The sequence below is a fragment of the Acomys russatus genome, chromosome 7 (assembly GCF_903995435.1).
Source record: "Acomys russatus chromosome 7, mAcoRus1.1, whole genome shotgun sequence".
Classification (NCBI taxonomy): Eukaryota; Metazoa; Chordata; class Mammalia; order Rodentia; family Muridae; genus Acomys; species Acomys russatus.
The window spans coordinates 44,699,169-44,723,681 of NC_067143.1; the positions used below are offsets into that span (position 1 = coordinate 44,699,169).

General features: G+C 41.1%; 1 protein-coding gene across 24 annotated transcripts in view; it reads left to right on the forward strand.

Moving 5' to 3' along the window:
* Window positions 1-24,513, forward strand: part of Dlg2 (discs large MAGUK scaffold protein 2) — a 1,899,378-nt gene that overhangs the window by 1,836,279 nt on the left and 38,586 nt on the right. For all 24 annotated transcript variants that reach the window (XM_051148923.1, XM_051148943.1, XM_051148920.1 and 21 more), the window contains one exon: window positions 3,354-3,429. In XM_051148923.1, coding sequence (XP_051004880.1) covers window positions 3,354-3,429 — 76 coding nt within the window. The remainder of the gene's footprint in view (window positions 1-3,353; window positions 3,430-24,513) is intronic.

The following is a 24,513-nucleotide window of genomic DNA, read 5'->3' on the forward strand; positions in this document are numbered from 1 at the left end:
ACTCTGCCACTGAAATTAATGTATTCTGAACCTTTATTCTGTAACTATAGAAACCCAGATTCAGTGTTTCGGTTGGAAACACAAAAGAGCTCTCGGTTAGGAAGTCGCTTGCTGTTAATTACAGAGCTAAGAATAGCTTAGACCTAATAAACCATTAAGTTTCTATAGATTCCGGATTATTTTTCTCTCACTTGCTCTTTTCTTTCCCCATAAATTAAAAAAAAAAAAAAATGGAATTAAAGCTAGCCAAGTTTAAACAAAATCATGTTACGCAGCCTGCCAAGTAGTATTTCTTTTTGTACCGTGATCATCCACCAAGGATCTGCCATACCAGTCTACTGGGTGTTCCAGGCACCTTAATATTCAATGTAAAATGTCTTAAAGAAGGAACTCAAAGTGTAACTCACATAGAGATAAAATGCAGTCTTGTTGTAGGTAGCAGGAAGCAAAAACAATGCTTTTGCTATAGAGACTTGGAAAAGTCAAGGAAATATTTAGATTCATTCCTCTTTCTAAACTCTACCTTCAAATAGAAAAGGTCAAATTGTATCTTCTGGTATTTTTAAGCCCTTCTTCTCTTCTTTCAATTATCATTTCCTATCTGTTATTGATATCACCTAGGTTATGGAAATAGCTTCTGGACAGGCCCCAGGCTCCTCTTTTCCCTCTCTTTCCAAAATTGTTTCTCACCAGGATCCTTTTCTTAACATACTCTTCGAAGGGCTAGAGAGTGATGTGTCCCGGGCCCATGGGACAAATTGAACCAGGGTTCACTTGAAAGAGGGAGTGGGGATTGAAAGTGACGCAAGAAATAATGAGTCAAGTCTGGAAATTTCTGATCAAGACTCACTTTAATGACGAGGAGTAAGACTTTATATAGCAAGGTCAACAGGATCTAGTCTAATCCCACTCTTCCTAGCCCTCAGGCAAGAATACAATAGCCTGAATAGCTCCCTGTAAGAATTTCCTTGATCCTCTGGGTAGTTCCCAGTCGGGACTTCCCTGCTTCTTTCAAAGGTAAAAAACATAAGACCTCCTCTGGCAAAGGTCAGCAACTCGAAGGTCACAGCATGCCACCTAAGCACAGGATTTCTAACGTGGCAGAATTTGGTGTGGCTCCCCACAAGAGAGATAACTCAATGGTTAAGAGTGCTCTGCTTAGGCTGTTTCCATGTTCTGGCTATTATGAATAAGGCTGCTATGAACATGGTTGAGCAAATTTTCTTGTTGTGTGCTAGAGCATCTTCTGGGTATATTCCAAGGAGTGGAATAGCTGGGTCTTGAGGAAGCCCTATTCCCAGTTTTCTGAGATAGCACCAGATAGATTTCCAAAGTGGCTGTACTAGTTTGCATTCCCACCAGCAATGAAGGAGTGTTCCTCTCTCCCCACATCCTCGCCAGCATGTGGTGTGGCTTGAATTTTTATCTTAGCCATTCTGATGGGTGTAAGATGGAATCTCAGAGGGCGTGGTGGCGCACGCCTTTAATCCCAGCACTCGGGAGGCAGAGGCAGGTGGATTGCTGTGAGTTCGAGGCCAGCCTAGTCTACAAAGCAAGTCCAGGACAGCCAAGGGTACATAGAGAAACCCTGTCTCAAAAAAAAATTAAAAAAATAAAAAGATGGAATCTCAGAGTTGTTTTGATTTGCATTTCCCTGATGACTAAGGAGGTTGAGTATTTCTTTAAGTGTTTCTCAGCCATTTGATATTCCTCTGTGTAGAATTCTCTGTTATGAGCATATACAGGGGGAGGAAGTCCCCCTCAGTCACAGTCATAGGGGAGGGGAGTAAGAGGAAAATGGGAGGGAGGGAGGAATTGGAGGAGAGAAGGGAGGGGATAACCATTGAGATGTAATATGAATAAATTGATAAAATTAAATTTAAGAAAAGAGTGCTCTGCTTTTTTCAGAGGATTAGGGTCCCAGTACCCATTTCCCAAAGCTCACAAATGCCTGTAACTCCAACTCCAGGGAACCCAATGCCTCTTCCAGCTTCTACAAGACTGGCATACATATGAGTACAGCCACATGCACATACATACATCTACACATTTATGCTTTGTTATGCCTTGAGTGGCTCAAGGGCCAAGGAGGGGAGGCTGTATGTTCATTCATGTTGATATGGATGCAAGTGTATATATACTTGCATGTGTACATAAACCTGCAGGCATCATTTCTCACCACACACACACACACACACACACACACACACACACACACACACTTTTAAGACAGGGACTCTCACTGGCCTGGAAGCAGGCTAAACTAACTAGACAGCCTTCCCTAGGCATTCACTCGTCTCTGTCTCTTCTAGGATGATAAATTCATCCCCCACCCCCACCCCATGCCTGGCTTTTTATGGCTTCAAACTCAGCTCCTTGTGCTCCTAACATGAGCACTTTATCCACAGATCTACCTCCCAGCTCTATTTTTTTAAGATATAGGTCAGCCTAGCCTTGAACACATATATCTGATGCTGATCTTGAATTCATTGTTTTGTTGCCTCTACCTTCAAAATGATAGGGTTTAGGCATGCTCCACCATACCTGACCCAACACTCTGTGGAACCCTACAACTTCACCAGCCTCACCTCATCCTGTATGGACCCCATGGCACAGTCCTTCAGACACCTAACTTGTTAGGAACTGGAATGCATGCAAGCGTTAGCTTACCAACAGGCTCTTTCTCATCCTTCTGTTTTCAGATTAACTGACATCTCCTTCAGAGAACCGCAGAAATGCTCTCCACCCTCTCATCTCCCCCCAGGACTCTGTTAGGAGTGTGCGTCTGGCTTTCTGTTCTTGCTAAGAGCATATCATAGCCAATGCCTATTACCATCGTGCTTTTGATTTTTTTTCTTTCCTTTGTTCCTATATCCTTGGTCAATAACACAACAAATGTTCCTTTAGTGGAAGGTAAGATAATGACACTGCAGGGATGACAGAAGGACATTTGACTCCTTGAAGGGACATTCAATATTTCATGTAACATATTGGTTACCAACTATGTAAATGCTGTTTCATACAAGAGTACGAGGGAACGGGGAGGGTTTGTTTGTTCCCACTGTTGCTACCTGAAATAAACTCTGGTTGATTCAGTAAGCAATTCAATAATTATTATCTCTGTAGCTTCCAAATACTAGGATTCTCAGTTCATGTGAGGCAAATTTTTCTAGAGACATTTTAGAAGGTTAGACAAATTTACCAGGGTTTTTTGCCCTTACCAAAGGAAGTATACCATTTTAGGCCATGTTTTATTTGAGTCATAAGGATGACAGAAGGAAGTGTTCTTTACTTAGTAAGAAACTTAATCATAAATGTCTTGTCATTTAATTGACTGTTTTTGGTTTCTTTAGGGTGGAAAGGAAAGAGCGTGCCCGATTGAAGACAGTGAAGTTCAATGCAAAACCTGGCGTGATTGATTCAAAAGGGGTAGGTACAAACTGATGGAAACATTACATTCTCTCAGCTGCTATAGAGTTAGTGATAATTAACACTCGGGCTTATAATAGCAAAGAAATAATCGTTCCACTAGATAAAAGAGCACTGTTACAAATGTATTGCTAAAAGTAACGCCATTTCTGATAAAGTCGGTTTATTATAAATATATTAATTACTGGGGACAAAGCTAGTGATTTAAAAAATGATGTTTTGGCTATAATGAAGATGATAAAACAAAGCTTAGGTGTTTTCTTTAAATGTTCTAAAAGGTCGCATTTCATAGATAGTATCTGCTTAACTAAAAATGTATCTAGTTTGACACACATTATACACCTAAAACTATACTCACAGAAATACAGACATGGTTCATTTAAGTGAATATGCAGATTGCTGTGACAGACATAGAACAGAATTAGAAACAACAAAATCCTACCAAAATTAACACTCATGTGTACCATCTCTTCTTAATCACAGCTTTGATGGCATTTACTTCAGCTATCATATCACCTTCCCACTAAAATTTAGAGGTGGCCAACCATCACCACAAACAGTTTGAGAAATCTCCATAAAGAAATCCTGTAGAGATTAGCAATCATTTCATATTTCCGACAGGATCGCAGTCAGTGACCTACTGTGTGTCTTTATAGATATGCCCGTAAATACTTCATATAAGTGAATATGCTTTTTTTATGACTGCTAATTCCAAACCACACTGGGTTTTTTCCAAGTTGCATTTATACTGGTGCATGAAGAAATAAGTACTTCGTTTCTTTTATTGCTATATAAAGCTCCATTGCGCGGACATGGCACATTTAGCATATCCATTATCAGTTAACAGACACTTGTGGTGTTTCCGGTGTTTTAGTAGTATAAATAGTGCTACTATGAACATTTGTAGTAAGATTTTGGTGAGGATGTGTTTTTACTTTCATTGATTGTGTAGTGCAGGAAAACTGCTGATCCCTTCAACAATATAATGGCTCCATGCTGCACATTTTTAGGAACTGCCAGGTGTTTTTATACAATGGCTACAACATCTGACATTTCTATCACCAGTGTGTGTGTGTCTGTGTGTGTGTGTGTGTGTGTGTGTGTTACTGTTTCTTCACATGTTGAACAGTACTTGTTATATGTATCTTTAAAAATTATAGCTATCTTGGTTGGTATGAAGCTGTTTGTGATTTTTGATTTATATTTCCCTAATCAGTGGAGCTGGTAAGATCCATTTTATGTACTTATTGGTATATCTTTTCTGAGAAATATCTGCTCAGATTCAGTTTCTTTTTAAATTGGAATTTTTCTGGTGTTACTGCTACTGCGTTGTCGAGTCTCTTCATGTTCTCTAGGAGGAGGTGGGAGGGGGTTGGAAAAAAACCTTTTCTCTTCACATATTCGTGTGTGTGTGTGTGTGTGTGTGTGTGTGTGTGTGTGTGTGTGTGTGTGAACACGAGCATGGCAGAGTACACATGTGGGGGCAGGGTAGGGGGAGGAATGTGGCTAGTTAAATGTCAGAAATCTTCTCCCATTGCTATTTCACCTTTGAGCCAGAGTCTTTCCATCGAACTTGTAACTCATCAATAGGGCTAGTCTTGCTACCCAGCTTAATCCAGGCACCTGGTCTCTGCCCTCTAAAGCTAGGGTTATAGGCAGGCAACCACACCCGGCAAGCATTTGCAAGGGTTCTGAAGATCTGGGCTCTGGCCTTTCTGCTTTTCAAGGCAGGCACTTCAACTGCTGAGCTACCTCCCTACCCTGTACTCTGTCTTTAAGGAATTTTTAGACAAATGCTTTGCTAACACTTTTTTTTCAGTTTTCTCTTTTCTTCCCATTCTCTTGCCAGTGTTCTTTGAGATACAAAGGATTTTATTTTTATTACTTCCAATTTAATTTTTCCTTTGCTGATTTTTAATGCCATGTCTAAGAAAGAAACATTGCCTAATGTATGGTCATGAAGGTTTATGTCATACTTTCTTGTATGAAGATTGTGGTTGTAACTCTTATATTAAGGTTGTAGCCAATTTTGAGATAGTTTTATTCATGGATAGGCACTAGATTCCAATTATATAATCTTTGCATGTAAATTATTTGCTTAATATCATTTAAGATCATTCATGGCAAATGTATAGAAATATAGTTATCATAAGTTTGTGGGTTTTCTTGTAGGTTTTCTAACCTATAACATCTGTAGTTTTGATAGTTTTAGTGAATATCTTAACATTTCTTATATAGAGATACATTATATACAAAGAGAGAATTATACTTTCCCCCCTTCAATATGGATGATTTTTCTTTTCTTACTTAATTCCCCTGGCGAAACCTCTAACACAATGATAGAAGTGGGGGAGGGGGCATATCAAATGCAGGTCTCTTTGTCTTTCTCTTGATCTCAGAGAAAGGAGTTTAGTTTTTTTTGTTGTTGTTGTTTTGTTTTGTTTTGTTTAATCATTCAATATGACATTGGCTGTAATTTTACTGTCTTATAAATGCAGTTCTCGTAAAGGCAATACTAGTTTTCTGGTCACTCCTAGGCCTATTAGTCTGGAGACTCGCAGCTCTTGTACATACTATTCAGACTTTTCACAGGCTGCCCCATTGATGGCAATTGCTTCTAAGGTTCTCCATCTGCAGTGACCATGATGTCTACCCTGTGCTGCTTGGGACACTTTGGGGCTCTGCAAATGTCAGTCCATGATAAAGGGGTTCATGATGACCCTCTCCTTTCTCAATCCAAACGGCTTTCCTCTTCAGTGCAATGTTGACTTTATCTCACCTTCCCATTGAGGACCATACTGGTGCCCTGTTGCTGTGTTGTAAAATAAATCCTTCCATCTTGTTGCGTCCTGTTGTTTTTCTTTTCATGTTCTTTGCTTTGCTATTTTCTCTAACAGCTGTGGCTTATGGGGGGGAAACCACCACGAGTTATGAGCAATAGATGTCACTATGAAAACAGGTAGAGTAGGTCATTAGCCAAGGCATTTGTTAACCAAGCCACACTGTTGTCCTTTATATATTAAGTAGAAGTATCATTGAGAAGTCCAGTCAGTAACATAGTATTTGACTTTGCCCAAAAATACTTAAGTGAAATAGAAGTTCATCTGTACAATGGAGTGCCATTCTTAAAAATGAGAGTCTTTTAAAACAACCTCAACACAAAATGGTATATTTTTTAATTATTTTTTTAACTTTTTACTATATGTGCATTGGTGTTTTGCCCACATGTATGCCAGATCCTCTAGAACTGGAGTCACAGACAGTTGTGAGCTGCTGTGTGGGTACTGGGAATCGAACCCAGGTCTTCTAGAAGGACCAAGCAGTGCTCTCAGCCACTGGGCCATCTTTCCAGCCTCAAATGGTAGAAATTTTTATAGACTCCTGGTGAAAACTTAATAATAGATGTCCTATTTATTTCACACATACAGATGATGCATACCAGAGAATTTGAACTGAATACCTACCTGTGTCAGACATAGGCTGTGGGCTTGTGTGGTATGCAAAGTATGATACAGATCCTTCTTCCCACATGTCATATTAGTGATAGGCCAGAACACGTGGGATGCCTTCTAGTCTTAGTTACTGTTCTATTGCTGTGAAGAGACACCATGGCCAGTGGAACCCCTATAAAAGAAAGCATTTAATTGGGGCTTACTTGTAAGCTCAGAAGGTCTGTCCATCATGGTGGAAAGCAGATGGGCAAAGCACTAGAACAGTAGCTGAGCGCTATACCCTGTCCCATTCACAGGCAGTAGAAAGAAAGATGGCACACCGGGCCTGGCATGGGCTTTTGAAAACTCAAAGGCACATACTCCTCCAACAAGGACATACCTACTATTCTAACAAGGCTACACCTCCTAACCCTTCCAAATAGTCCATCCACTGGACCTTAGCATGCAGAGTATGAGTCTATAGGGTACCCTCATTCACACCACCACAATTTTTAGGCTGTTTGTGTTTATTTGTATTTGTTTTTTCACCACTAACTAGTGAATAAAATGTAAACTCTAAGACCTGAATGGGCTATTGAAGGAGAAATAAAAGAATATGGGAAGCAAATCCTAAAACTGAAAGGAGAACAGTGGTCTATGTTCTGGCTTTAGTTTGCTAAGTCACCAATACCTTGAACCTTACAACCAAAATACGTCTTAGAACTATGTCACGGATGCAAAGTTCCTTCCTGTTTATGAACCAATATTAGCATCTTTTATCTGAAGTTTCACGTTGAAAGAACTCCAAAGGCATATATAAGCTAAACAGAGTAAAATGTACTGCCACTTAGTCATCTCATGTACAACCTTGGGAACTGATCTGTGAATTCATTGATTTTAAAGTGGCCTCTACCCATAATTCTACATGAGCTTTGCTCAGAAAATCATTAGTAATAAAAGCAGTTTTTTCCAAATCTCCATGAGAACAATAAATAAATGGGAAACCTTCTTATCTAAACACAGAAAGTAGAGAGCAGGTAAGAGCAAGGCACGAGCACTGGAGAGAGGAGAAAGTTTCCAGTATTGAAGAGCCCAGAAAGTTGGGACAGGAAATGCCACTTACTTGGAGCTATTGGCAGGGACTACAAAATTAAGCCATTATAACAGGGTCCTCGGTGGGAAGGCTAGATAAAGTCAACATTGCACTGAAGAGGAAAACTGGAATGAGAAAGGGGAGCAGTATAGTGAACATCTTTATCAGGAACTGATATTTGCAGAGCACTGAAGTGTCCCAAGCAGCTCAGGGTAGACATCATGGTCACTGCAGTTGGAGAACCTTAGAATCAATTGCCATCAACTGGGCAGCCTGTGAAAAGCCTAATTAGTATGTACAAAAGCTGTGAATCTCCAGACTAGCGGGCCTAGGAGTGAAGAGAGAACACTTTTAAACTTTAATTGGCTTGCTGCTTCTTAAGTCACTTTTTAGAGCTGGCTATTGATCAAAATAGTGTTGAGTGCTAAAAAGTGAGAGGTGTTGGTTAAGGCACCTTGTAAGACAACCAACAAATTAAAAGAGCAAGATCTTTCAGTGAGTTCACAAAGACAATTAGAGTCACAGTCCCAGCAACAGCCCATGATGGCAGGAGCTTGAGGTGGCTGGTCACATTAAATCTGCATTCAGGGATGAGAGGGAGATGAATGCTAGTGCTCAGCTAGCTGTCTCCTTTTCACACTCACTCCATGATCCCAGCCCAGGGAGTTGTGTGTGACACCTGACACCCATGGTAGGCAGGTTTCCCCTTCTCAGTTAATTTGATTAAGATAATCCCTCACAGGCATGCATAAAGGCTACCCTAACATAAATAATCCCTCACAAGTGTCGCCTGAGTGGTTTTTAAATCATGTCAAGTTGATAATTAATATGAACCATCACAGAGAAAGCAGGGTTAAAAGAGGAGGTGATGTTTAAACAGAATCTTAAAGTTTGATTAGGAGGTTGCCATGCATACACAGGCAAAACCAAACATGACAATTGGACTTCAAGGAGAATCAAATAAGTTGGGGACAGTTGACCATGGAAGTTATGGTGACAGTTGCAGCAAATTGGGATGACAAAGGAAGATCAGAAGTCTCGTGTAAAGATTCATATGGAACTTGGAGTTATGAGCTCTGCACATGCGAACACGCTTTCTTCTCATGCTACACTTCCCAATTCTATGTCTGAATATGTAAAGGGATGGACCACTACCATGGTAGTGTGGATAATCCCAGCCCGCCTTGGGCACTATGCTACAAATAGCCACCTGTTAGGACGAGCCGCATTGAGACCTATCTCAGTTCCCCCAGGCTAATGTAGCTGAGTCCTGGGGACTGTCTGTGAAGTTCCTTTTGAGTTTCATTCAAACTGTTATTTATGTAAATTTCATGTAAAAAGCACCCCTTAATTTCTTTCAGTGTTCTCGGACCTTTTTTTTTTTTTTTTTACTTTCCTCACTTGTCATTCTGTGACTTGTTTAGAGGTCTTTATGCATGAATTTCAAGGGCAAGCTGCACATGCGTTGGGCAGAATAATTAATTATGTGCTGGACTTTGTTGTTTCTGTTCATTTTTAAGCCCCTATAATTAGAGAAGAGAAACATGTGTGGAGGAAATGTAGAACAGTGTCTACACTCTTACTGAGTGTGTGTCAGCCATGTGCAGTAAGGGTGTCTGTGGAGGACTGTCCCGTTCGCATCATAAGCCTTTCCTGTAGTCTAAAGTAGAGTGTAAATAGTATCTGATTTGGGTTATCTTCCTTTGGGATATATGGAACAGGATAGATGGGAGCTATTAAAAGTATAGGAAGCTTCAGAGACAGCTCAGTTGGTAAAGTGCTTACTGCAGCAGCATGAAGATTAGGTTTTGGTCCCCTGAATCCATGCAACAAGATGGCTGTGATAGCAAGGGTTCATAATCCCAGTGCTGAGAGGCAGCAACTAGTAGATCCATAGGACCGAAATAGTCTAGTCAGCAAGGCGAGCTCCAGATCAGAGTGAGCACAGGCATGTAACATGTAGTAACTGGTCTTACACCATTTGATATATGAACAAAAAGGGATTTGTATCAAAAAAAAAAACAACAACAAAAAATTGATCGTCAATTGGAATGGGAAATCCTGCCTAGTACGGCCAGCACCCTGCCCTGGGCTTGGGATCCTGGAGTGTATATAAAAGGGAAATGAGTTGACCTCTAGCTGCTACATATGAACACACTTTCACACATACGTGGACATACATACACATACACGCAACGTAGTAGGAGGATAAGTTGTAAAAATCCAATATCCATAAATTTTTAGACACAAGAAAAATCCAAAGGAAATCATTTACTTCTGTGTAGACTTAAACTGAATTTTAGAAATGAAGCTCTACCTCACGCCTGGCTGATTCCAAAGCCCAGTGTCTGTTTTCAGCAGCTGTAGTAATGTCTCTTTCCTATTGAGGTAGGTCGCACTTCTGCAGAAGAAAAACGAAGAGGCAAACTGAGTTCAGTTTGGTTTTGTCAAAAATTAACTCAAGCAGAATCCTAAGTCTAGAAAGAGGGAAACTGTGCTTCCCCTTGGATGCGCATGTTTCTGACGTGAGCTATGGGCTACATCCTTCTGCTACAGTGGCCTGGGAGGATAAGATGAGGGCACAGGCATTGCTTAGTGTGCTTCCTCTGTCATCAGATGCACAGTGTGGCTAATACACAGGAGTAAGTCTACCCCCTAACCCAGGAGGACCAGAAGCACAGAGGAAATTCTGGCTTACAAACCCAGAGATTTTGAATTGCCAGCCTTAAAAGGATTAACGAAATGTATAACATGTGGGGAGGCAGGTAGGAGTAGGCCCCTGGCCAGGCAGGAAATAAAGTACAGTTGCTTTACTGCAAGAGACACTTTATTAACATCAAGAATAAAAGGGCTAAGAAATGGAGAGAGAGTTCTGATGACTTAAATCTTCTGGGAAGCTTGTACTGTATCCTGGAGAAAATGAAGAATTGTGGAGGTGGTGACCAAAGCAGAGCTAGTAGTTTTATCTGATCTTGTGCAGAGTATGCCTGTGTTACAGTCTGTACGTGACTGCGCTGTGAGGTCTTCTAGGCAGAGATCTCAACCTGTGTACTTGAATGCTTTTGCACCAGCATGGTGTCTACGTGCTGCTTACTGAGTGCACTCTGCTTCCATAATGGGAAAGGATCAAGCACCAAGAGCTTCCAGAGGCATGTGCCTGTGAGGGCACACTGGAGATGGAGGGTTTTCAGAGGCATGTGCCTCCGAGGGTACATTGGAGATGGAGGGCTTCCAGAGGAATGTGCCTGCGAGGGTACATTGGAGATGGAGGGCTTTCAGAGGCATGTGCCTCTGAGGGTACACTGGAGATGGAGGGCTTTCAGAGGCATGTGCCTCTGAGGGTACACTGGAGATGGAGGGCTTTTAGAGGCATGTGCCTCTGAGGGCATGCTGGAGACGGATGGTGGAGGGAGTTTGAGAAAGGGACAGTAGTCTGGGTAAATCCCTGAAAATCTGAACTAAAAGAAAGAGAACAGGAAAATTGGGAAAATGTCTAAAATATAGCCAGATACAATTATCCATGAATGTCTGTCCCTGTTGTGCATGTCTGGCAGCCAGAATCCTCTCCTCTCTCCTGGAGAACAAGAATGGATGTTGGCGTTTCAGAGTCAGCGGTGCAGTGGCTTGCTAGCCCAGCAGACACTGCACTCCTGGTCCTCAGGCTCTGCTGGATAATGCTATCTTGGAACAAGGTCTTAATAATAGTTACCTTTTGCAAAGCCATGGGGTCCTTGTAAGAGGAAGAAGGGCAGCATGGAGTGTCTCAGGTAGCCCAGGACTGCTAGTAGCAGAGCTGGCTATTGTACCATTTATCAAAAAAGCAATCTGATGGTTCTCTTATTTTTTTTAATGGGAATTATATTTGCTTTACAAGGGTGAGTTAAAGGAATTGGTTTTAGTCACAGGCTTTAAGTAACATTTTTCAGAGTGAACTATGATGTGTGCATACGTGCACACACCTGCACGCACAAACACACACCTGCAAAATAGATGCACAGACCTTCTTCGTGGAGCCAACCTGTAGACAGAGGAGCCAGAGGAAAAGCTCAAATGTCATTTAGATGGAGTAGAGATCTGGGTTGGGGATGGAAGGAAGGTCAAAGGTCACATTACCCCATGGGTATACAAGTCAAGCCTTTTCCTCAAAGTTAAAAAAAAAAAAATTTTTTTTTTCCAGAGAAAGCTTTTCTTTAGTTATCCATCATTCCTTTCTCATCCTAGGTCTCCTAAAAGCTCCTTAACTGGTTTCCCTGCCTCTAGTCTCTCTCCTGCTCTTTCCCAGGATACAGTGCAGAATAGCCAGGCTTACCATTTTACCTAAGCACTAAGTGGAAGGTCTGCAGCCTCAGTGATGTCACTAAACCATGCTCTTTTAGAACATGACAAGCACACTTTCTAAACTCCAAGCTCCTCTCTCAGCTGAGACCTTCCCAAGTAGCACACAGATAATATCTGATGAGGAAGCAGAAATGGCTTCTCTAGGTGATTCTCAAGAGAGTACCGTGGGACACTATTCCTGAGGAGATGGGAACAAATTATCTACTCCCTCAGATAGGAAACCAATGACAGACCAAAGTCAGTTTACCACTATGGTCCAAATTGGTGAACCAATGAGTTTTATTGGGGTGATTTACAGGAGTATGGGTGAGGGGTAACACACAGGAGCAGAAATGATGGAAAAGCAGCTACATCCCTAGAGGCCCACTCTAGCATGAATGGCAGTCTACAAACTCTGGAAAACTGAAGCTCACTGTACAGCCCGCAGGCAGTGCAACAGGTCAGGAATTTTCTTCTCCAGGTAGCTCAGTGGAGTAGCATGGACAATAAGTGGTGTTTCTAATGTGTTTTTCTGCCTATGCATTGTTCTGTAGATTTCCCTCTCAAGTCCAAAAAAATATCATTATTGAAATACCAAATTAATCTGAACCCTTATAATCTAAATGCAGTATAATATATAACTGAAAAATTCTATCTACCATACCATGCATAGACATGCATGTAAATACGGCCCATATTTCATAATGGATTTCAGGTGTGTAACTTTTATCCCTTTTCAACCTGAATTATATTTTTCCATTTTTTTTGTAATTGTGTGTTGACACTTGAATGCATTGGGTCAACTTCATCCCCAAGAACATCAAATTTTGTTAATTTAAAAAAATATATGTAAAATTTGGTGTTCCTTTCATTGGCTTGACTAAGCTGAAGCTTTGACTTAATATATGTTGGTTAGAGTTAGCTAAATTAAAACATCATAAATCCATTTATTAATTGTGCTGTATTCCTTTCTCATGTTGTTGCTTCCTAGGGTATTTTTAAGCCTTTCAATTTAACAGATGTATCTTGAAGCTATACCGAAAGCCAAGTGGTGATTTCAGGAATGAATGTACATTATCAATAAGACATGGCTCCCACCTTGAGGAATCAGGAGTCATTCTATGCAGATACAAATGTGTGTAACTAACAAATATAACTGGTTAATCCCTGTGTGAGAGGTGAGCACGGGCACTATCTGAACTCAGTCTAGCCATAGTTCGGCCTCTTTTGGAGCCCAGAAGAAAGAGTGTCAGAGGAGCAGTTAAAAATGTAACTAGGTGCAAATGAATCACATAAGTGGAAATGACAGAATATAAGATAGGACTTGGCCCTGTGTGTCTACAAAAGCCAAAGACAATTGATACTATTTTGGCACAAGGCCTTGGGTAACAGAAAAGAAGACAAATGAGTCAGGAACCAGATCTTGAAGAGCCTTGGAGACCAGGAGTCCGTCCCAGTGATACAACGGGGAAGTGGAGAAGGCCTGACCTCGGCCCACAGTGAGACAATGAGAAAAGTGGCCGTAAAGAATCTACTAATTGGTTAAGGGCAGGGAAGTAGCCTGCCGTGCCCACAGAATTAGCCAAGGCTTTTTAATAAAAATGAAGATGCCTAGACTCTGTCTGGAGACAGGCCCATGAAGTCAGATTCTCTGGGGATGGTGGTCCAATGCTACATTTCAACAAGAGTCTAAGACTCTTCTGTGTATGATGATACATGAGACACACAGGTGTACTGGAAAGGCTTGATATCACAGTGACCTATATCTTTCTGGTTTGGTTTGGTTTGGTTTTTTGAGACAGGGCTTCTCTGTGTAGTCTTGGTTGTCCTAGACTCGATACCTTTCATTGGTTTTTGTTTGTTTGTTTGTTTGTTTTTGTTTTTTTTTTTAACCTTTCATTGTTATAACATAGCTTAGAACTGTTACCTCATACACAAAAATGAGAATCATATTTACAAAGATAATATGCAATGTTCCTAGGGGGTATTCACGTACCTCTTCCCCACCCCTACCTACATGCACATACGTCTTACCCATATCCCACAAATGCAGCCATGCTCTTAGCAGTACTTCACCCCACAGGCTTACATCCTCTTTACACTGATGGAGAGGAAGGGGAGATTACCTACACTTTGCCCTGTACTCCTTGCATAAGGCCTGGTTTTGATCATGTGCTTGCATAGCAAGAAGGACTTCCCACATACTAGGTGTTGTGGGTGGGAAGATAGAGAGTGGGCACAGAAATGAGCCTCTTTTCTTACTCCTAACCATGCTGTTGGCTGAAAATCGGAAATGTTATACAGCATGGTAGAGACTCAGTAACATTTCTGAGTTTCAGTATGCTAGAAAACCACTGCCTTCTAGTTAGTGTGCCCACTATTCTGAACAACCCTTAACTGCCTTTTTAAATACAGAGTATTATTTTTCTTTTTTTTACTCCAGAAGACCAAACCCACAGCCATGTTCATAAGTAAGGTCTTTTCCACTGAACTCTACTCTCTGCCCTTCTACAGATTTTAAGCACTGTTTACTACTTACAATAACTCTGTGAGTTAAGCACAGTTAATGTGCCCATTTCACTGATGAGAAAACTGAATTTAAGAAAGAAGACAGAACTCACCAAGCTCATACAGCTAACACAGAGCATAGCAGGGTCCTACATAATAACACGATTCTTGTGAGGGAGAAAAAGAATTGGTCATTTAAGATGTTCATATGTGTGGACTAACTTTAGACGTTATTGTCTCATTCTGCCCATTCAATTAGTAATGCTAGACTAAGATAATATAAATAGAAGCATAATTTGTGGTTATATGAATAATAAATGCAGTTTCGTCCAATGAGAGCATGAACCATTGTTAAGTTTTCTATCTGCTACTAATTCACAATATTAAGCATTATTTAGAAAACTTGGCTCAAACCCAGTTCTATTTGGGGAGTTATTCATGCACAAATTCTGATTCACTGAGGGGGGGCTTCCACTAACCTGACTTATGGGAGATGGCCTGGAGCCATCCTCTGAACCTTGAGGGGTTCCCTCTGCCAAAGCTTTAGCTGTCTGCGAGTTTAAACACTGGTGCAAAGTGAAAAAGAATTCAGAAGTGACTGGCAGTCATACAGCCCTCCTCATCACAGAGTCCCAGCGAGTAAAAACAGCACCTATTGCCCTTGTGTTGCATTTTAATTTATTTATTGTGTACTGTGCATGCTATGACACACTTGCAGCTGTCAGAGGACAACTTTCAGGGTCAAGCCTCTCCTTCCACTGTATGGATGGGTCCTGAAGATCAAACTCAGATCATGCATTTTTGGCAGAAAACACCTCTATACTGTGAGCCGTCTCACAAGCCCAAATCTTGCCCGTTTGTTTTCTTTGCTTATAAACTGTACCCTGACAGCTAGTAGAAAGTGGCTTGTCGGTGTTGATTACAGATCATGATATCTGGAAAGAGTTCCAAGAGTAGCTTCCTCTAGTGTGTTCCTAATAAAGGGGGGGGGGTGTCTATTGACTTTGGCAGGGAATCTTACATTAGGTTATTCTAATATGAGGGTAGTATACCAATAATTATTGAATTAAATTATGTGGGACCTAGGGGACTGGCTCTGTTAGTAAGAACATCTGCTCTGAACAGAGAATTCCACCCTGATTAGTGTTGTTTCTAAGATGTAAGAAGAATATAGCTAGGGCAGGGTCCTACCATAGTTGTCCTCTGAAAGACTCCACGCAGCAGGGGATCAGACAGAAGCTGAGTCTCACAGCCAAATTTCAGGCAGAGTCCAGGGAGTCTAACAAAAGAGTAGGGGGATAGAAGGAGGAAAAGGGGACAGGAGCTCCACAAGAAGACTAATAAAGCCAACAGATCTGGGCCCAGGGCCCTGCAGAGACTGATGTACCAACCTTGGACCATGCATGGAAAGGACCTAGGCTCCCTGCTCAGGTGCAGCCAATAGGCATCTCAGTCTCCATGTGGATCCTCTAGTAAGGGGAGCAGAGGCTGTCAGTGCCATGGACTCTGTGGCCTGCTCTTCCATCACTTCCCCCTAGCAGGGTGGCCTTGCCAGGCCATAGAGGAAGAGGATGCAGGCACTTATGATGAGACTTGATAGGCTGGGATCTGTTAGTAGGTGAGGAGGGCTCCCCCTTTCTGATGACTAGGGGATGGGAGTGAGGGAAAAAGAGAAAAAGGGTGCTACAGGGAGGAGATGAGGGAGGGGCTACAATTGGGATGTGAAATGAATAAATTTTTTTAAAATAAATTTAAATTTAAAAAAAGAATACAACTGACATTTATCAAAGATAACTTATAAGACAATCATTTTGTTAAGAATAAAGATTTTTTTCCCATTAAATTCTCACAACAACCCCATGAGGCTGAGACTACAGCAAGGCCTCTCTTAGAAAACCATCCTTTTGGACAGTCCTTCTCCCTCCAGCGTTAGCTGTATCTTGTTGTGGTTATGCCATCCAGACACATGTAAATACAAATTTCAGTAGAATGCCAAAGTGCATATAGCACTTACCTATAAATTTAAAGTCAGTTCATACACTATGTGCATGTAGCATTTGTATGTCATAATAAAATTCAAAAACCATCTGATCAGTGGTATTTAGAAGATTCGGTTTTCTTCATATGTCTTTGTTGAGGTTGTTGTGTCGAAGTGTCTTTGTGATTGAACCTGTGATTGAACCTGCTTAGTTCTCAAACACATGAAGTTGCCACTCTCAACACACAATCAGTTGCTTCTCACCAGTCAGCAAATTTGACTTCTCAAAGGTGAACATACACTTACTCTGGTATACTTAACATAGACCTTTGCCCCTGGCCAGGTCACTGCCAGCTCTCCTGCTTGTTTACACAGCTCCTCAGACAGAGTCTGGCAGGCTCTAGCTGCTGAAGGAATTCTGAGACACAGTCATCAGACTTCAGCCCCCTCGGTGGCTGCTTGCGTCCCTAATGTCACCTTTGCTGTTCTCCTGTCTCATTGTGTAACGCTCAGCTGTGTTCTCTAAGCTCCATCCACAGGAGTCTGACTAGAGCAGCATTCAGTGCAGCCCCGCCCACACTGACCTTCCTATTTTAAGTCTTCAGAGGGTGGAGAAGTCCCAGGAATACACTCCCATCCTGATACTTTTAATCTCATTCTTGTTACTTACAGTTTCGTGTCACATCTCAGTAAGCAGACAATGTGCCCAGATTTTTAGAATAGATTGTGCAACTCTTCTGTCAGGTGCAGAATTCTTCCCCAGGACTTAAACTCCAAGTACTCTGAATAGCTGGTAAAAGGCTATAGTTTCTAAACTCTATGCATAATTCTGTAGAAAAACAGAGAGAGCCCCTCGCCCACTGCTTCTTCCTTCAACAGAAGCAAATATGTACCAGGCCATGTGTAACTGACGGCATCTTCAGAGTCCACCATTCCTCTGTGCCCTACTCCCTCTGCATGGCTTTTCACTATTCCTCCTTTATGTGAGATAGGGTAAGGATGGAGGTCAAGGGTACCCTTATGCACCATTATCAGGCCAGTCTTCTATCAGACAAAGTCTAATCCTGTCAGTTCTCTATGTGACAGTCCTCCGGTTACTGATTAATTCTCATGTAAAACATGTGGCTTAGGATTCCCCAGCCTCCATGATTTGTGGCCGTATTACCATTTGTATGTATCTCCATCCAAGCAATTATTTCACACTGTAAGCTCATCACTTTATGTTCTCAGTATCTACAGTAGCAATCTTTACTTGGTGTATATCAATGAACAGAGTAATAGGTTTATTCGTGACATTTCTATACATGCATGTATACTCCAGTCAGATGCACCCCCTGCACTGGCATTACCCTCTCTTGTCCTCCTGCATGTCTTTCCCTTCCTCATTCTTATAAGTCTCTTCCTTAACATCCATGTCCTTTGTTTGTTTTACACTCAACATATGAGAGAACACTTAGCCCTATCCTACTCAATTACAGTTAGCTTAATGAAGGGTGAGCTCTTATATTCTTTCTTCCCTTCATTTTAGGCTTCCACTATGCACTATTTCCAATTGGAAGCCTGGCTTATGGTATCTGGCCAGTCAATGGGACAGTTATCATTGATTAAATGCATATAATGGCAGAGCTCTGTGTGCTTGACTCCATCTGCCACTATAGCAATCAAAGGAGATACTGGTGCCCCACATCTCTAGAACCTTAAAATACTGTATTTTTTGGACTATAAGATGTACCTGACCATAAGATGCACCCAGTTTTTAGAGCAGTAAAACAAGAAAAACAGTAAAAACAGCAATCAGACTATAAGAAAAACCCTAATCCCCCACACACACTTTTGGGGGAAAAGTATGTCTTATGGTCCAAAAAATACAGTAATTATTATTGCTGTAAGTCTGGTTTATTTTGCTTAGCATGATACTATCCAATTCCAGTCATTCTCTTTCAGGGAACACAATTTCATTCTTCATTCTTGCAGACTAAAACCCCATGATATATATGCACCATGTTTTCTTCATTAATTCAAATGAAGTTGTTTCTATTGGGGTACGAATCCTTCATTGCTTGATCTGTGGCATGAGAGTAAATAGAGAATGGTTGGGTCATTTATTAGTATGATTTACCAGGCGCACATGCTATGTATTTCCCCACAGGTAGAATGACAGTAATATGTGAATATTGTGTCCAAACAAGGTACAAAGCTCTCTTCCCAAGCGTAAACACCATTTGAGGGGAAATAATAGTGCGTTGTCTCTGGATTTAGAGTGCCATTTGATTTACAGTGTCAAACCCACCCAGTGTCTGGCACAAAAATAAGAATCAGCATGTCAGGCTCTGAGGCAAGCACAAACAGGACTGGGGTGTGTTCTCAGAAGGCAGCCTAGAGGTTCCAAGAGTGTTTTATCCTCTTGAGGTATGTGTGCACATGTTTTCTTTGCTTTTTTCCCCTACAGTCTAAAAATGATAGACAAATCCATATCCGTTCTTTTATCTTCGACTCTTCAAAGCAGAGCAAGCAAACAATTGAATTTTCTGTCTTTAAGAAAAACATGAAGTGTTGAGAAACCCTCAGACCACTTAGATGCTCCCCTTTGTGAATATGATCTGCCCCTACTGACTGGCTTGAGAAAATGCAATCCACTTGAAGACAGTATATGATGCTCTAAAAGGAAATGTTCAGATGAAAGATGTGGTGTGCACTCAATCAAAGCGCCCAAGGCAGAAACAGCGCTCTGTGCTCTCCTCCCACCTCTTGGCTCACCTGCCATCTAACTGAATCCTTGGTGGGAGTCCTAATCCCTGGGACTCCTTCTGTCTACTGGCAGCTATGGGCTAAGCGCCAGGAGTCTCAGCTGCAGGATGAGTCTGCCTCTATTTGTAAATTCCCCTCCCTTTCATTCAAGCAGGATATAAGAATTATTCAAATGGGAATTATTCAATAAGGCTTTGGTTTTTTTTTTTTTTAAAGCACTTTAATTATTTTGCTTGACTTATACTGGATTGCCTCCAGTCACTCCTGAGTCACCAGGGCTATGCACTGGCCTCCCCTGCTCTGATCTGGAGGCATGGAGAGGCAGGAAGAAACATCTTCACAGTGTAGATTCTAAATGCTATAGAAGAGGTCTGAAGTCAAAGCTGGGAAGAGGAAGTGACTTTCATAAGCTCTTATAGTTAGGAGGGCCCAAGCACAGACCAGAGCCAGGCATCTTTTCTCGGTGGAGTCAGAGCATTTATTACCTGAATGTTTGCCTGTTAACCTTGTGCCAGGTGCTTGACCTCAGGCAAAGCATCCTGCATTGGTTCATGCTGTACCCTTTGAGTGCTGAGGAAATAACCAACAATGAGAGAGATGAACCAAAGGTACATGTGACTAAGATTCTCGGATGTGTAGACCCTGGGACAAGTGGCCCAGCCTTCCTCTATGTCAATTTCTTCAGCTCCACATTTTTAGACTTTGGTATAAAAAGTGAACACAATTTGTAGCCATTTGATGGGAGCTGATAGGTAGAATGCACTTAGAATGGTTAATCCATAAAAGACATTGGTAGCTGCCAAGTGGGTAGGGATTTAACAAGTAGTAGTGGTGAAGGACAGAACCATTGCCCAGTACTTGTATGTTTTCTTTTATATATTGTTTGGTGGCTTGGTCGCAGAGTTCAAAAATAATGTTTAAGACAAAATTCCAGTCCTTACAGATAAAGCTGAAGATGAGTTAAGAAAGTAGTGTCAGTGGAGCATCAGAGAAGCCTCAAGTTCCAAACTAGATGGTTCTGAAGACAAAGATGGAAATGACCAGAACAGTCAGGGAAGGGGTCTAGTCTGGACATGCACTGAGTGGGCGCTCAGATAAGGTTCATTAAAATACGGTTTTTGGTATCATGTTGTGGCTCAGCTGACACTTGCTGAGCCTTTGCTGACAAGCCCAGTCAGTCTGAGATTGACTCCTGTCCCAAGTGGAGGCTGGAGAGACTACTTTGCAATTAATAGCACTTGCTGCTGTTCAGAGGTCCTGGTTTCAATTCCCACCCATAGCAGGGACTCACAGCTGCCTGCACGTCCACTTTCCAGGGATCTAATGTTGGCCTCTGGCTTCTGGCCTCTGGACAGACACTGCACACATAAATACACATTAAAAAACCTTCGACGAAGGAGGAGGGGGAGGAGGAGGAGAGGAAGAAGAACAACAACAACTTATTTTCAAGTATTTGTATTAGCTGATTTCTTGGACTTAAAGAATTCCTTCAATTCTCAACGCATTTTGGAGAATACTAAAATAAAATGGAATTGTTTTAATTTGACTTGGAATGTGGTTTCTGAATTTGAGAATGATAAAAATGTTGCCTCCTGTGGACAGTTGGACGCTGACAGCCACTGCAGAGTTAGCCTTTTAGACCCTGACAAGAAGCTTCAAATTATAACATGGCAGTAGAGTATAAAAGACAAATTAAAATACTGTAAAATAACAATCAAGAATTAGTAGTGTGATTAAAAGTGCTTACTGCTCTTCCAGAGGACCTAAGTTGGATCCCCAGCACCCATATTGAGTGTCTCAAAGCCACTTGTAACTTCAGTGACACCCTATTCTGGCCTCTGTGGGCACCTGCATACATGTGCATAAACCTACACACAGGTAAACAAATATAAACACACATCTAACTAAAATGAAGTAAATGCTTCAAAATAAAATAAACAGCAATATGACCAAAATTTTCTCTGGACTCTTTTCAAATCCAACATGGGAATTTAAAAATAATCTTGATGTTTTCCATTGTAAGAACAAAACAGAAAGTTTTCAGGTTTTGTTTTGTTTTGTTTTGTTTTGTTTTGTTTTATTTTCAGATCCTGTGAGGGTTGTACAAGCTGTAGTATTGAGGGACAGAATGACAAAATGCTGGATAATTACAGAATTATAAAGCAACTAATTGGAGTTACAGGAGTTGGCAACTTCCTCTGGAAAGTGACCCACAAATTTCCCAAGCAAATGACACATCATCGAGATACTTCCTGGGTTTTATTATCAGTTCCAATTGTGACTATTTAAACAAAGTCCAAACTGTTAGAGGCTCAGCAGAAGGCTTGGCACATTTTGTTTCATATAGTAAAAAGAGGAATAATAAATTATAAGTTTATTAATAATTTATTGTAATTGGTTTATAAACAAACTGGGTGAATGGGTGTCCCCATATAGTGCAAAAGTTACATTAGTTGCAACAAGCTTGAGAAAAGTCAGTTATATTTCTCCCAAAAATCATATCTATGACCCTATAACCATGCCAGGTTTGAAGTCACAAGGCACATGGGGCTGTGGAGAATGCTAGCTGTGGTAAACAGCATGGTGTGTCAGCACTGTCTTTGGTATTTGCTTTTCTGATACTTTCTCAATTAGTCAAGTCTCAAGTGGCAGCCACATTTCATTTTAACAAACACACATTCAACTGAGTTGCCAGAGCAAGCCCTATCTGCGTGATGATGGCACCCTCCCTCCCATCACCACAAAAAAAAAAAAAAAAAAAAATGAGGAAGAAATGGGAGGAGGAAGAGAGAGAGGAGAGAGAGAGAGAGAGAGAGAGAGAGAGAGTCACTCGGCATGGCTGGAGAGACAGGCGAGCTGTGTAGAGCATGTGCTCTTTAGGAGCACATGGGTTTCCAGCCCCCATGACAGGTAGGTCACAACTCCAGCTCCAAAAGATCAGATACCCTCTTCAGCCTCCTCAGGCACCTGCCCTCACATCCACACATCCATCTAAACAAAAACAAAAAAAAATTTTTGTTTTTAATTTGGGAGAGACTTTCTATGTCATTTCAAGAATATCATCCACATGGATGGAGCAAGGCTTTCTGTCTGTTGACTAACAGAGCAATGCTGCCCCAACTCAGAAGTATTGCTTGATCAATTAGTTTAGTATGTCTGAGATTTGATGTCCTGAACTGAAAATATATTGTTTTCATATAATTCCCTCTCCTACCCTAAGATCTTAAAGATAATAGAAGTTTAAGCTTTTCTAAGAAATAATTGGCTTTCTTTTTTATTTTTTTAATTTATTCATATTACATCTCAATTGTTAGCCCATCCCTTGTATCCTCCCATTCTTCCTTCCCTCCCACTTTCCCCCTATTCCCCTCCCCCTACTCCTCTCCCCTATGACTGTGACTGAGATGGACCTCCTCCCCCCTGTATATGCTCATAGGGTATCAAGTCTCTTCTTGGTAGCTACTCTCCCTCCTCTGAGTGCCACCAGGCCTCCCCATCCAGGGGACATGGTCAAATATGAGGCACCAGAGTTCATGTGAAAGTCAGAGATAACTGAGTAGTGGAATGCAAGGACTTGGCTTCCACATTGTCCAACATGTCTACATTCTTTCATCAAGTGCCTGAAGAAAGCTTGCCCTTCGCTCCCAGCCTTACACTTTTCTCCCATAAACACCTTACATTATAATAAGGTAATAGGAGCACATGGGGATGTTGAAAAGAAAAGAGTAGTCAGGATCCATCGTTCGACCAGTTACAAATTACGAGTGTGAATACGTGGTTGCAGGGGAAATGCCAATTAGTACAGATTACTTGAAAGCGATCTGGCCATGTGTCATTCTTTTAAAAACCACCCATAATGTTTAATCCAAGAATTCAACTTCTAGGGAATCTCTCCTAAGAAAATAATTTAAAATATACTGAATGTTACCTGCATTTCAACACGGAAGGCTTAGAAATGGAAAACAATACAGGTGTCTGAGAGCACAGGGATGGTTAAGCTAGCTGTGGTAAATTAACTAGGTGAAATATTATGTTGTCAAGATGGCGAGGCACACTGGCTTGCAGTCATCTTTGCTTGTGATGTTCCTGTCTGCTTTTGCCATCTGTGACATACTGGACTTGGAGCGTGTTTGGAAATGTTTTCTCTTATAACACTTAGAAAACTTATATTAGTATATCTTCTTAAAGATATTATAGTCTGTAGAGCTAAACATTAAAGCCATTAGGCATGAATCATTTTCAATCACTACTAATTCAGTTTCCTAGTTTTTACTGGTGTGTTTAGAGGCCCTGAGTTTTGTAGTTCATCTTCCTAGTAATTTTCCTAGCCTCTCAAATGCTGGGATTACAGGCAAGACTTCATTCTGTTTTAAAACAATTTTATAATTTTTTACTGTCTGTGGATATTGTTTGCATGTATGTGTGTACATTATGTGTGTGCAGTGTTTGTAGAGGCCAAAAGAGGGTGTTGGATCACCAGGGACTGATGTTTGGGTGGTTGTTAGCTACTACATGGGTGCTAGGAATTGAACCTGGGTCCTCTGGAGAAACAACCAGCACTCTTTGCAACTCAGCCATCTCTCTGGCTCCCTTCATTCATGACGTTAGTTTCTCCAGCCCCCTCATCCATGATGTTAGTCACTGGTGTCTTCTCTTACTCTTGCTCAGTCAAGCTAAAGTCCTATTGATTTTGGTAATCCTCTCAAAGATTCAACTTTGGAGTTTTTTCATTTCCTTCTATTTTTGTATTCTCCATTTTATTGATTTCAGCTATAATATTATCTTTCCTCCATTTTTTAGACTAGTTTGATTTGCCTTTTTCAATGGCTTAAAATAGGAAGACTAGATTACTCATTAGAGATATTTTGTCATTAATTTCACAGCTATGTTTTCCTCTACGCACTGCTGTAGTCATAGTCATAAGTGTTGGTGCCTTATGTCTTCACTCCCAGACATTAAGAAGCATTGTTTTTTGCCCCTGATGATTTCCTCTTTGACCTGTTGATTGA